Consider the following 15,490-nt stretch of genomic DNA (forward strand, 5'->3'; position numbering starts at 1 on the left):
GAAAATATGCAGGAATGACAGATAATAAGCCAGGAAACTAGTAATTAAAGAATTTCACATAAAAATTAGATTATAAAGAATACAAAGAAGATCAAGATATAAGAGATACTACTGGTGAACCACTGGGCATGTTCCTGGTACTAGACACAGGGAAACCCTCTATAACAAGTAATATTTGAGCAGAAAAATTGTCCCAAAACATTTGAAGGTCACTGTGGTTGAAAAATAGAGCATGACGAGCAGAGAGAAAAGTTGAGGTCTGTGGTGAAAGCCAGTATAAGACATTCATGTAGTGCATTATACACCATAACAAGATATTTGGATTTTATTTTAAGTAGTTAATTATATGTTTTAGTTGACACAGGGAATGATTTGACCTTATCCAAGTTTTAAAAAAATCTGTGTGGAGTATGGACCTGAGGCATATTCTGGGGAGAAATGTGGTGGTGACTTGGTCTAGGATGGTCTGAGTAGAAGTCAGAAAGATTTGACATGGGATATATTTTGGGAGGAAAAAGGTATTGGCATGACTTACTGACAGACTGGACTGACAGCTAAAGGAAAGAAAAGACTCATCTTCTAAGGTAGGAAAAATGAAGAACTGGTGGCCTTTCATATTATTGCACCACTGGTGTGAATCTGTCTGTATTCAGCACACTTACTGAGCAGCAGACAAGGAAGCAGGGAATCCCTGTTTTTATATTAATGGTATTCAGTGCTCTTCATTATAGTAAAGAGTAACATCCATTTCTAATAAAACGGTTGTACAAAATGGTTGGATATTCCTTAAAGTCACACGCAAAACTAAATACATGGAATTCTGGGATATATTTAAGTTTTAGGAAAATCACATTTTCCCTACTACATAACCTTCCCAAATATCATCTAAGTGCTGACTTATATATCACCACAATAAAACACATATTTAATGATATTAAAACCACAGATTTCTTAATTCTTACAAGTTTATAAATTGAAGAAGTGACATCATTAATCTCTACTTTTACATTATGCATCATAATTGATATTTATGGATCATCAACTCTATATCATAATCAACCACAATCAGAAATACTAAAGTAGTGCTAAAAAATGTAATTTTAGATCTTTAACGTTTGCTTCAGAAAACTTTTTCCTCTTCTCTATAAACAGGAGTGATGACTTCCACCCGTGACTTGACTGTTAATTATTCATTTTTTAAGCAAAATTTGGCCCATCACCTGGCATTATAGAGTGTAATAGTTAATGACTGGATTTAATGCATGCTATTGTACTGCAAATTGACTTCAGGCAGGAACTAAGTAATAACCATCTACTTACCATTGTGAATACCATAGAAGGGATTTAGGAATAACTCCATGGATAGATTGAATAAATGAATGAATTCTAGAAGTATTCAAACTGAAGCTTCTTTTCCTGACTGACAGTTTTAGCCACAAACACACATGGGCACAAATATTTTCAAAGAGTCATACCTCCCAAAGTAGCAGATAGCAAGAAATGTGTCCCATATTTCTTGATAAGGTTTTCTGTGATTTGCTGAAGGGTAGGTCGGCGTCCCAGAAGTCTTATGTTGCGGAAGAATTCAGGAGCAAGAGGGAGAGGGGAGCCCAGGAAATTTCTTCTCTCAACGGCAAGGTTATTTACTTTCCAGCGGCCAAACTCCCTGAAAAGCAAATTCATTTTTATTCATAAATACATAATCTATCTGAATGTTTTCATTTGAAAAGTTCACTTGGTAGTTTCACTAGGGTCACCACATTACAATGAGTCTGGCCTGTAATAATATGTCATGTGCTATGAGTAGGAGAAGCAACATTTATAATTTATGTAACTGGAGTGAATATTCTAAAACCAAATCATATAAAGGAAAAAATAAGCCCCTTAAACAGCTTCCACTGATTTTTTTTTCCCAAGAAAATATATAATCATAAACATGATTTTGTTATGCATAGGACATGAATGCAGGGCTATTTAAAAAATCACCAAGGTAATATTTTATTATTTTTTAAGGGAACTTGTAAAAAGGAGAATGAATTTATTTTCATAATTCTGATTATTGTTTTCTCTATTCATTTTAGAGGTGGACCTTGTAAAACTTCAAGAATATTATAAAGCTACTGGAGAATTTAAAAAACATGATCTCAAAAGAAACATTTTTTACAGTAATTATTGCTTACAACATATTTTGAAACCTAAATTCAACTTGATCAGCAATTTCTCAGGATGCAAAATGAATTTTCAGGTAGTTTTGGCCAAATTGAAATGGAAGGTAGAGTTTTAAATGATTTATACATTAAAACATAGATTTATACATTTGTATTGAGTTAAAATCAACCTAATGATACTTTAGCCAAGAACTATGGTGAACTGGATTTCCTGATTAACTGTATTTTTTCTGATGAGTGGTCTGATAAAAATCTTAAGTACCTTCCATTGGGAAGAATTCCATCCACCAGGCTAAATACTCCCAGGTATTTTATTTAACTTATTACTATCTAGCAAGTAAAATTTTGAATAAATATTATATAAATATGTGCCATATTTATGCATATTTTTCCTCCAAAAAATGCCTGCAGTGCACCAACGAACAGTGAATGATAAGAAGATAAGTCAGTGAACCAGACCAATACTGTCCCTGTCCAAATGGAGTTCACATTCTAGAGAAAGTTTTAAAAATAAATAAAAAAACAGATGTTAACTTAAATTTTAAACGAATGTCACAGTGTTGTAAGTGCAGAGATCTACCACAGACAGCCTACTGTGATAAGCCACAGAGCTGTGGGCAGTGGGGACCTGTTTTACTTTCAGACACCAGAAACGGCAACTCTGGAGAGGTGGTATTTTATACTTAGGTATTGTCTGAAGGGAAGGGGGAAAAAAAGTTGCCAAAGGAAGTGAAGCAGGGAAAAGATTTACACAGAATAAAGAAGAACAGTAAATACTTGAAGGACAAAGAGCCATATCCCTGACAGAGCCTCTAACTGGGAATATTTTGCTCACGAGACTCACATTCGGCAGCCCAACAATCCATTTGGTCTTTTGGAAATTAATTGTAAGATAAGGTTCACTCAGGGATCTACAGAAGACTTCAGCCTGAGAATAAGCGAACTTAGTGTTTCTTTCATTGAGAGACTCTTGCCATCTCCTCCATAAATCAGCTGATCTAAACAGTTTTCTCTACCGATGGTTCTCCAACTTCAGCACCTCTTAGAGTTGCCTGGAAACTCCACCCCAGAGTTTTCTGATTCATTAGGTCTGAAATGGGATCTGGAAGTTGCATTTTTTTTTTTTTAAGATTTTATTTATTTATTTGACAGAGAGAGATCACAAGCAGGCAGAGAGGCAGGCAGAGAAAGAGAGAAGGAAGCAGGCTCCCCGCTGAGCAGAGAGTCCGATGCGGGACTCTATCCCAGGACCCTGGGATCATGACCTGAGCCGAAGGCAGCGGCTTAACCCACTGAGCCACCCAGGCGCCCCTGGAAGTTGCATTTTTAACAAGCAACACTAATGCTGCTACTTGGAAAAAAAATACTAATTAGAAAATTTAATGTATTGTCTTTAAAATTTTCTTAAAGTGCTCTATTCTCAGTAAATGCAGAGTTCTTAGAGATACTATTCTAGATTTACTAATTCATGTTTCCTCAGAAGACAGTATGGATATCCCCTAACTTTCAAAACCTAGGTTGATATTAACAATTTTTTATGTCTTTTCTTTTTATAAAAAAGTTACCTGTATTGATTATACATGTATAATATATAACATATTTTTTAAATTTTATATATTTTAAATAATGTATAATATATAGTACATGACATATATTTATATATGGCTGTATAGAATTTCATATATATTTATATAATATTTTACATACATTTTATATTATATATAAATATATATTAGAGCATTCTAATTCTAAATTCCAATATTTATTAGAAAATATATTGTATATGTAAAATATATAATATAATCACATAGAATATATGTATATTATAATTTATTATATATTACATACAATGTATTATAACTATATATTTATATGCATATACTTATAATTGCATATGTAATATATTATTATAATTGCATATTACATTATGTGTAATATATATTACATATAATATAGCTATATAAGTATATACTTATATATGAGTACAGTATACTTTTTATTTATATAATATGTGTAAGTATATATTCAAAATTGTAAGGAAGAATCTTTAGATGAAACATTTAAGTTGTAATATTTTGTGATGTATCTCAAGGTATATAATCATGTAATGCTTGTAAGAAGTTATTTATTAAACTGTGATTGAAATAATAGTTGCTCAATTCCAAACTTTAAAAGCTTACCCACAAAAATGTACTTCTTTAATTTGCTGAAAAAATTTATAATTTTGTCAAGGAGTCACATAACTTTAACTCAAAATTGTGGTGTTATTTTTTTCCATGATTTAAAGTGTTAAATATATAAACTCACATGCATGTATTCATAGACTAACATGCAGACTAATAAATGAATTAATTGGACTTGAAATAACCAAGAATATTGATTCAATTGTGATATTGTAGAGACTATATAAACCCTTTTAAAATCACAGAATATTTCATGCTAGATGACTGTTGGTAAATACACATTTGAAGTGTGGAATTCTAGTCTTTCTTATCTTTCTTAACAATTATTTAATATACAAATAAAAACCCATGATCTATTCTGACCTGACTTACTACTTTCTTTACTTTATTCCTCTTAAATTTGACAAAAAACAGATAATGAAAGAACTATAGCATATTTGTGTCATTTTCTGAAATCAGTTTTTAACAGTAGTTTATAAGAAAATATATTAATTGTTCAATTTTATTGCCATTACCAGAATTCTGCTAGCCTTGTAGATGAATGTATGAAAAAACTTCATCTCCAAGGCTCAGAGATTAGAGTAAGACAGATAAAATGCAAATGAATAAATTTCATTTCAACCACTTTAAAATATTTTTATGTACAAAAGTTTAACTGTGCAGTAGTTTATTTAGCATAATTCCTCTACCCAATTTATCACTATCCTTTAATGTAAGTGTAGTAATCTAACTTTGAACATGTTTTCTCTTCTCCTAGATTCACATACCATGGAAAGCTATGCAGACCCTAAGACTGTGGACAAGCATTCCAGGAAGCTGTCAGGTGCTAAGATATTATGTCATTCTGTAAACCTTGATGATTTTATAAAATCATCAAATGATTTGATGATCATTTCACCTTCCAACGTTTCAGCTGGACAAAACACTTGACCATCCCATCTCCTTATCCGCTCTGTCACACAACAGCCAAAAGTAAAGGACAAGTCTTGGGAAGTATGATTAAACTCAGACTAATACTAAGGCAAATTAGCCAAAAGACTAACTAACCAATTTAATTAATTAATTACTTTAAAAAAATCCACTAGTGTTAGTAATTACAGCAAATCGTTTCTTTCTTTCTTTCTTTTTTTTTCTTTTTAAAGATTTCATTTATTTATTTGACAGACAGAGATCACAAGTAGGCAGAGAGGCAGGCAGAGAGAGAGGAGGAAGCAGGCTCCCTGCTGAGCAGAGAACCCAATGCGGGGCTCGATCCCAGAATCCTGGGATCCTGACCAGAGCCAAAGGCAGAGGCTTTAACCCACTGAGCCACCCAGGCACTCCAAATTATTTTCTTATCTTGAAAGCTCTAGCTAAAATTCTTCTCCTAGGGTTGCCTGCGTGGCTTCATCAGTAGAGCCTCTGCCTTGGCCTCAGGTCATGATCCAGATCTCAGGGCCCTGGCATCAGCCCACATCAGGCTCCCTGCTCAGCAGAAGCCTGCTTCTCCCCTTCCCTGCTTCTCCTTTGCCCTATCCCCTGTTCATGCTCTCCCTTGCTGTCTCTCCCTCTTAAATAAATAGATAAAATCTTCAAAAATAAATAAAATTCTTCTCCTAGTTTTTCTTTTATATTTTGTATAAAGAATAAAGTAATATACTATGCTTTCATGTGTACTTCTGTGTGAGTGTGTAAAATCATAAATGTTGATCTGAGATCTTTCATTTCCACTCTCCACATTATTAGTTTGTATTGTAATGATACACGATCACTGCTATAATCGCTACAGATTTTTGGTGAAAACCCAGACAGATAGCACTGAAATAATCCTGAGAAGTGGCAGCAAAAATCACTTTAAGTAAAGGAAGTCATACCTAAACAATTAAGTACCACACGGAGCAGTGAACATTAGGTATACATACAAATACTCAGGGTCCCTTCACCCTGGGCACAGGATAAGACTGGTTACTGGTGTCTTTTAAAATCAGTGTGGCCATGTGGCTTACTTTGACTAATGAAGTATGCACCTGGCTGGTCCATCAGCCTGGGATCCTAATAAACAATGATGATTCAAATCCCCATCCTCCAACCCCACCCCTGCAGTTTACAGGGGTGAACAAGCTCATGAACTACAAAGAAATTTTGTCATGCAAAGCTATCAAGATTATGGGGTTATTAGTTGGTTTATTTGCCTGCTTTCTAGTACTATAATCTAGTACATCATAAGCAACATACAGTAGTTTGACTTTGGGGTAACTTGAGAAGGCAATAAAGAACTAATGGTTGTATATAAATTGGAAAATTATGGATGCAGGGTTTTTTTTCCTTCCTGAAAAAAGATAAAATTCACCACAGTTGCAACTAGACCATGCATTCATTAAATCTTGGAAAATTTAAAAGCAATGGAATGCTGAATTGAAAACATGCTGTCGGGTATGATTATTATAATGAGAGCATTTTACCTAAAGGATCTAAGGATTCCATCCAGATTCATTATGTTTATATTAAATAAGAACATTGTTGCATCTAACTGAAAACTCCATTCTACCTGAAGCCTTCACAGTACATAAATATCTTCCCATCATAACCTTTGGAGGTCTTTAAATGAAATAGGCACAATCATTAGAGTTTAATGTGACTCAGCCCCTTTAGAAGCAGCACTATTTTGTGGAACACCCAAATGGGCTATAAACAGTTCAGCCAGAACAGTACTTTGCAAATGTTTTTGTTGGCTCTAAGAAGCCTCGATTAGTTGATTAAGTTGTGTATTTGCCTGCTAAAAATTCTGACTTGCAGGCATCTATTATTATGTATGTCTATGTAATGTTTATTTTCTACAACAATATTTATTATAATTTTATCTGTACCCATTTAATGTAAAAGATTGGAAAGCAAGAATGACATCAACAGATTCCATTTAAATAATGATTACATCATTGCCATATTGTCATTGACCTTTCTTATTAGTATTTAAATTCCATGTGAATACAAAAATGCACTCAGTGTATTTAAAATATATTAACTACCATAATTTCTTTCAAATTACACATATATATCCAGTTCCTGGAAAATATAGATCCTGCCACTGTTGCTTTTCAATTCAATGCCAAAGGAAAAGAAGGAACAAAAAAATTGACAAAATCAGATGATAGAGTTGCTGAAAAGATTTACCGTTAACTACCAATTTACACTAAATAAAGTTGCTTATCTAAGTCTAAAGAGGCTATTATTGTATTATTTTTCATAACACTACATTTGTTGGCTTATAATTTTGATTCATTCAATATTAATTAAATTTGTGTTCACAACAGAGTATTAAATAAGATATATTACCCAAGCACTAATGTATGGCAAACAAATTCTGCCTGAGAATTGACGTGCCAATCTTGTGTAACAATATCCTTCTAATTGCATCTATAAAGTCATACTGATCTTTAAAAATGCCACTAATAATCAATACTAACTCCCCATAATTCTATTATGTGTAACTGTTATATATATAAATGGTTCTTTGAACGTTCTTTCCTTATAGCTTTCATGTTGCACAGATGATGCTGTTTTCCATTTGGCCTGGAAAAGAGAAATGTTCCTAATGGCCTGGCTGACTGTAGCTCTGAAGCTAGTGTTTTTAAAGCAGCTGAATGCTAAACAGTTGGCAGAGTAGAGAATCCACTTTCTTTCGCCCTCCTGCCCTTTGAGACAAAACAATTTAAAAAAAAAAATTTAACAGTAGCGAGTTTTTAAATCTTGAGAGGTCTTTTTAGATGAGGCTAGGAATTTAACACAATGAATTTATGCAAATAAAATACTGGAATAAAAGACCAATGAAAAATATGACTTATGTAAATTGTGTACATGTAGGATTTTTGAGAAGCACATTTAATGACTATAGTATTTTGAAAGAGCAGCCAACAGGAGCACCTGGGCTGCTCAAAGGTTAAAGCATCTGCCTTTAACTCAGGTCCTGATCCCAGGGTCCTAGGATGGAGTCCTACACCTAGCTCCCCGCTCAGCAGGAAACTTACTTCTCCCTCTCCCACTTCCCTTGCTTGTGCTCCCTCTCTCGCTATTCTTTCTGTCAAATAAATAAATAAAATCTTAAAAAAAAAAAAAGAGCTGCCAACACATCGTTGATTAGAGAAGACAAATTAGAAGAATTGCAACAGAATATTGCCCCCACCCCTATAAAACAGCAAGAATTAATTATAGGTGTACCTTCTTATCTATATCATTGAATTAAAGAAAATGGAGGTAGAGTTACAAATAATTTTTTTTCCAATTTATTTATTTTCAGAAAAACAGTATTCATTATTTTTTCACCACACCCAGTGCTCCATGCAAGCCGTGCCCTCTATAATACCCACCACCTGGTACCCCAACCTCCCACCCCCCCGCCACTTCAAACCCCTCAGATTGTTTTTCAGAGTCCATAGTCTCTCATGGTTCATCTCCCCTTCCAATTTACCCAAAAGCACATACCCTCCCCAATGTCCATAACCCTTTAAAGAATTGTTTGTGGCTAGTAATATATATTCCTAATTATTTAAAAAGTGTTAAATTTTCAGCCATAAAATGACTGAAAATTAATATTATCTTATATAGTTTTCAGTTATTTCTGTAATTTAATAGATAGGGTTTTATTCAAATTTTAAGAGAAATACCACAGAATTTAGTTACAATAGTCAATGCCATTATTCCCAAAGGTGACTTATTTAATAGAAACGTAAAGTTACCACATGCTATGCCCACACAGATATAGACATAATGTAGTAATTTATTATTTACATCTAAATTAAATCACTCTTTTGAACAGATGTTAGCAAAAGTATTGATATAAAAAATGGAAATACATGCTGTCAATGAAGGACTTTCTAAGTTGAAAAGGAAGAATTAAGTAACAAACAAAAGTTTTTCTTTCTAAATTTTGGTACTGTAATGTAACATCTGTTACAACTTACCACAATTCTCCATCAATCACATTAATATAATATAGAGATTTGGTAACTATTAATCAGTGTAGAGAAGCCAAGAGACAGATACAACTGAGTTAAATTAGAATATTCTGATTTTCTCTGACACAAGAAATAAACAAATATGAAGGTCATTTCTTTACATTTATCATATAAAAGATATTTATCTTGGTTAAGTAGCGAAAATATTTGCATTTCACACATTAATTTAAATATTTTAGGGAGGTAATGTTAGCTTTTCAAGAGAGAATAGATTTAGGAGTCAGAATGCTGAAGTTTCAAATCCCTCCCTCACCAACTCAATTCACAAAATTCAAAGTCCTGTAAATTCTGGCATATTCTTAACCTCACTGACATGAAGTCATTTCACTTAGGTACATACATCTAAAAGTAGATGTGTAACATTTAACTAAAATGGTACAAGGGACATGGTTTACCTCTTAGCAAATTTTGGCATGTGTATGCTTGCGAAGTTATGAATTTTTGTCCCAAGATGTCAATTCTTTAAATATATATAAACATTGATCAAGATCATAAGCCTTAGAGGAATTAAGTGGTCAAATTAACAAAATAATTTATAAACAAAGCCACACTCAAAGAATCTACAAGGGCACCTAAGTGGCTCAGTTGGTTAAGTGTCCAACTTGATTCGGCTCAGGTCTTGATCTCAAGGTGGTGAGATCAAGCCGTGACTGCGTCAGGTTCTGTGCTCAGTGCAGAGTCTGCTTGAGATGTTCTCTCTCTCCCTCTCTATTTGCCCCTCTCCCTGCTCACATGCTCTCTCTTTCTCTCCGTCTCTCTTTTTCAAATATATAAATAAATAAAATCTTAAAAAGAAAGAAAGAAAGAAAGAAAGAAAGAAAGAAAGAAAGAAAGAAAGAAAGAATCTACAGATTGCTCTTCTTTGTCCAGGTACAGACTAAGAAGTTAAATGCTCATGAGAAAGGTAATAGTTAACAGCTAATGAAAAATTAATCTGCCTTGTGATAATGTCTTTAAACACTTAAGAAATAAGTTCTTTAAGATTTCTTTATTATGGTCCAGTCTCTATCTTAAGTATTGGCTCAAACATTCACAAACTGTGGATTATGACAAATAGCTAACCAATTAAATATTTGAACTTGTAATAAGTTACAAATTCATATGCTGCTTCATTTCAATAATATAAGGTAAAAATGTAAGATCAAGGGTCATTCTCTTTGAGAGTAATTACAAATTTTAGAGGCAGTGAATATAAATTGTTAATCTTTTTAATGGAATTTTTTCATAATAAAAATTAATTTTAAATATAACTCAGTTTAATAGAATATATATTTTTCCTGAAATAGGTTTTAAAATGGCTTAAAGAAAACTCTTCTTAAAATGTTATGATTTTCCCACATGTTAAGGGAATTAAACTTGCTATTAATTTTATGTCTTTTGCATCAACACATGGAAGAGAGGTTGGATATGGTCTTTTACAACAAATTTTCAGAAAAAAAGTGTACACTCTTAGATTTACAAGGTGTGAATTATTATTCCCCAAATTATAACCTTTCAGCCTGAATCAGGCTTGAGTTGTCAAAGTGCCACTTTACACAAAAAAAGCTTGTGAAGCGTAAACTGGCAATGTCACGTTTCTCTGGATATTACCCTTAGAATTTATGGATTACAAATTGAAATTTATTATCTAACAGGCACTTAGCCTTCCTGTCTTCTATGCTTGAGAATTATACAAAATAAATTAGTTAACTATCACCCACTATATACAGACTTCAACAGGGAAACTGCACTCATATTTACCACACCAACCGAGTCCTCAACTAATGGTTATATATACTCATAGCTGAGTATTTTTCTTGCTCCTAGTAACTAATATATTGGGGTAGTTACTTGATTAATACCTGCCTCCTTCTTAATGCAACAAGCTCAAACAGATGCTTTCTTTTTATGGCCATGTATTTTTAAGACTGAGATACATGACCTATAGTAATCACTCAATTTATACATACTGAATCAACAAATGAGCAATGTTCACATGTAAGCTAAAATGAAATGACTATATAACTAAGATAGGGATGGGGTTTGTGACTTGTAAGCATACACCTTGGCTAAAATTCATAGAACACCAAACCTATTGGAAGAACGTATTTCTCAATAATGCTCTTGGAATGTTCAAGTGACTGAGGGACATTAGGAGTTAACTGTTAGCTAAAATGAGAATCACTAATGACTAGGAAACAACCTACTCTTGTTAAATCTAATATGTATGAATATTGAGAAAAATGTTACCGTTATCTGTGAGTGCCGTAAAATATATAGTGGAGATGTTTATAGGCTTGGTTAGTTAATGAACTTTGTGGAGAGAAGTCCTGCCATTTCCATTATAAGAGTACCTTCATCATTCACATCTGTGTCACCCACATGGAAAGGAAAGAAGGCTGATTTATATAAACCCAATTCCCATCTCGCCAGGGAAGAAATAAATACAGAATATATAAGTTGACTAGCTTTCCACTACCACCATTAAAATATAAATTTTTACCCATGAATTATTATTTTTTCCCATTAACAAGCAATAAATGTAAAGTTAAAGTTTGGCAGGTAAAAAACAAAATGTTCAAATTAACGGCAATTTAGAATTTTTTTTCCAATTTATTTATTTTCAGAAAAACAGCATTCATCATTTTTTCACCACACCCAGTGCTCCATGCAAGCCGTGCCCTCCACAATACCCACCACCTGGTACTCCAACCTCCCACCCCCCCCCGCCACCTCAAACCCCCCAGATTGTTTTTCAGAGTCCATAGTCTCCCATGGTTCACCATGGTTCACCTCCCCTTCCAATTCACGACATGCTCTTCTTATCTACTTTCAATGAGTGAGAGAAACTTGGTGCCGATTATCCCTCCAAGGATGTTCACCTACCAAGAGGTTGAATCCGAGGGGATTTGACACCAAAACCAATGTCTTTAACTTTCTTATAGATTAAGAGAAACTGGTGATTGAAAAGTAGACTTTAACAGGAATGTATGATGTGTGTTTATATATGTGTTTATGAAGGTACTCTCTGTGGAGTGTATATAGTGAAAGAAAAATATACAGATAAAAATATAGAAAGAGAGGGAGAAAGAGTAGGGGAAAAGTGGGGAAGAGGTAAATAATCATATGGGGATAATGTGAGAAACATTATTATATCAACATAAATAAATATAAATATAATGGAAGCAAAATGACAATTATAGATTAATCCTGTATTATCCTGACTAATGAATATCCCCAAAATAGATAATGTAAATATGTGCTTGGTAGAAAAAGCTAAAGAAACATTGGGAGTAATTCATATTTCTTAGAAAAGGATGGTAGAATTGTAGGAAATAAGGATTAAAGAGGTCTGTGAGCAACTGCTTTACAGGTGACATAGTATAGTCCAAACTCCATACTCAAAAGTACAGAGAATAAAAACCCTCAGAGGCAGAAACACAGATGGTAAGAGAAAAAATATATTCTTAGATGGGGTCATCCAGCAGTGCTGAGGAAACTCAAGGATGAGATTGGGAAGCTGACGGGAAAATCTCTTATATCAAACAAGCACCAAGCTGAAGGATGCTGATATGACCCCAGTGCACAAGAAGGGTCCCAGAGACACAAAGAGTCCTGTAAAGCCACAGGGATATTTAAATTCCACAATAAAAGGTTAACATCACTCAACGTAAGAGGAAGCAGTGCACAACACGAAGAAAAATCATGATTTCTACAAAGGGATATTATGTCTGATCATTTACTGTAATTACCTTTAATGAAAAATAGGCATGTAAAAAATTCATGAATATAATCTATCAATTCTTTTAAAAAATGTCTCCTCATAATTTGCTTAAAAAAAACAGGTTGATAGAGTGCTTAATAGTTCAGAACACTTACATTTGGAAAAAATCTATCCAAATAATGGAAATATCTGGAAAGAAAGATTAATCACAACAAAAAAACTGATAAGATGTGCTACTTATCTAATACGCAAAGTAAATAGACAAGCTATATTCAACAAAAAAGTGTTAACGTACCTAGAAAAAGAGAACACTTGAGTGGGATTCAGGGGGGCAGTCTTCTAAAAGAGAAAAGACTGAAACCTCCTAGAACCACATACATAGTATTTGGTTAAAAGAGAAGAAAAAAGAGTAATAAAGGATGCACCTGTGATGATAGAGGAAGATTGGACATTGATAAATATAAGAATCATGAAAAACACCTTTAGAGGTTTTTATTACTTTACTGTTGACACTGAAAAGGAAGTGGATCAATAAAACTAAAATACTGATGGACCTGTACCATGGAGAGTCCCTCTATGGGACAAAGGAAAATGGAAAATAAAAAGATGAAATAATCACAGAAGTATCCAAGGAAAATTTATAAGAATGAAGGGAGATGGGAGAAGACAGGGAATAGGGTCAATCTGAGGACACGCAGATTGGTTAAAAAGAGAGGAAACACAAGGAAATAAAAAGGAGAAGATTTATACTATCTTGAAAGGAGAAATCAAAGTATTTTCTACATTTTACCTCAACATTACAGGATTGATAAAAACAATGAAAATGCAAATATACAACTGATAGTTTCTACTTTCCATTTCTTGCCCTGTCAACATCATCAGTTTGAGTTTTTTTGTTTGTTTTATTTTGTTTTGTTTTTTATTTCATTTTTTTTTACTTTATTTATTTATTTTTTAAGATTTTATTTATTTATTTGACAGACAGAGATCACAAGTAGGTAGAGAGGCAGGCAGAGAGAGGTGGTGGGAAGCAGACTCCTTGCTGAGCAGAAAGCCCAATGTGGGGCTAGATCCCAGGACTCTGGGATTATGACCTGAGCTGAAGGCAGAGACTTAACTCACTGAGCCACCCAGGAGTCCCTGTTTTATTTTTTTAGAGAGACAGAGACAGATTGGGGCAGAGAGGGGCAGAGGAAGAGAGAGAATCTCAATCAGCCTCCACACCCAGTGTGGAGTCCAGCACAGAGTTCTATCCTACAACCCTGAGATCATGACCTGAGGCAAAATCAAGAGTCAGTCACTCAATGGACTGAGTCACCCAGGTGCTCCTGAGTTTTATATATATATATTATTTATAGTATATAAATATACTGAAAATAGTATTTTTAAAAATAGTATTCTGAATCACAAGTATAATGAAAATATGAAAAGAATAAATTGCAGATGAACATCTTGAATAAAGGCAAGATATTAATAACATTTCAATATATAGTTAGCATTAAATTTATATTCATGGACACTTAAGGTCCAATAGTGATGTCTATGGTGAAATATAACATGAAAAATAGCTGACATTTACTAAGCAATTTTTATGTGACAAATGTGAAGAGTTTTCGTGTCTCCCTTACTTTCACACACAATCAGGAAATAAGTGTCAAATAAGAAAGTCAAATGCCATACAGACACATGCAAATTTGGGTGCAGGAGGATTTAGGGAAAAACACTGGCATAAACATAGAACTCCAATTTTCAAGTGATTTGTTTATCACCAAATTAATCCCTGGTTACAGAGGGTCTCCATCTCCTACAGGAAGAAATTCAGTTGCTAAATCTCATTTTGAGTAACTGATGTTTTGAAATAGGCAGCAGTTTCAGTTACAGAGTTGTAACTTTCCCAGAGCTCTTTCCTGTAAGACCATAGATGCAGCTCAATTCTCTAAGATTGTCTCCTGTCTTTTCGATAAATGGCTCTGTGGGAAAGTTGATACCTAGAAAATTGGAGCACTTTTCATCTTGGCATGAGTTAATTCATTGATTAGATATTTATTGAGCATTTATCATATTCCAGAACTGTTGTTAGACACTATTGATGTACTTGTTACTGTTACTAACAGAACAGCCAGCCAGCCAGGGAAAGGTGAGCAATTTTATCTGTACACTGGCATTGTGTTTGTTTGATCTGGGACTTTGATGTATACCTAAGGTCAAAGGAATAAAAAAGGAATAATTGTGTACTTTAGTTTCATGCAGTGATTTTAATCATCTGGCATAAAGCAGGCATTCAATAAATACTCCTTGAGTGAATGAATGAATATTTGAATGCAATTCTTTTTTTTTAAAAGATTTATTCATTTATATGAGAGAGACAGGGAGAGGGAGTGGGGAGAGGGGCAGAGATAGAAGGAGAGAAGCAGAATCCCGGCTGAGTGTGGACCCCAATTTGGG

The 15,490-nt window shown here is 33.7% G+C and overlaps 1 protein-coding gene across 3 annotated transcripts in view; it reads right to left on the reverse strand.

Moving 5' to 3' along the window:
• The window catches only part of BRINP3 (BMP/retinoic acid inducible neural specific 3), a 400,347-nt gene that overhangs the window by 198,797 nt on the left and 186,060 nt on the right, over window positions 1–15,490 (reverse strand). For all 3 annotated transcript variants that reach the window (XM_044266848.1, XM_044266849.1, XM_044266850.1), the window contains exon 3: window positions 1,476–1,666. In XM_044266848.1, coding sequence (XP_044122783.1) covers window positions 1,476–1,666 — 191 coding nt within the window. The remainder of the gene's footprint in view (window positions 1–1,475; window positions 1,667–15,490) is intronic.

Source organism: Neovison vison, chromosome 10 (genome assembly GCF_020171115.1).
Source record: "Neovison vison isolate M4711 chromosome 10, ASM_NN_V1, whole genome shotgun sequence".
Lineage (NCBI taxonomy): Eukaryota > Metazoa > Chordata > Mammalia > Carnivora > Mustelidae > Neogale > Neogale vison.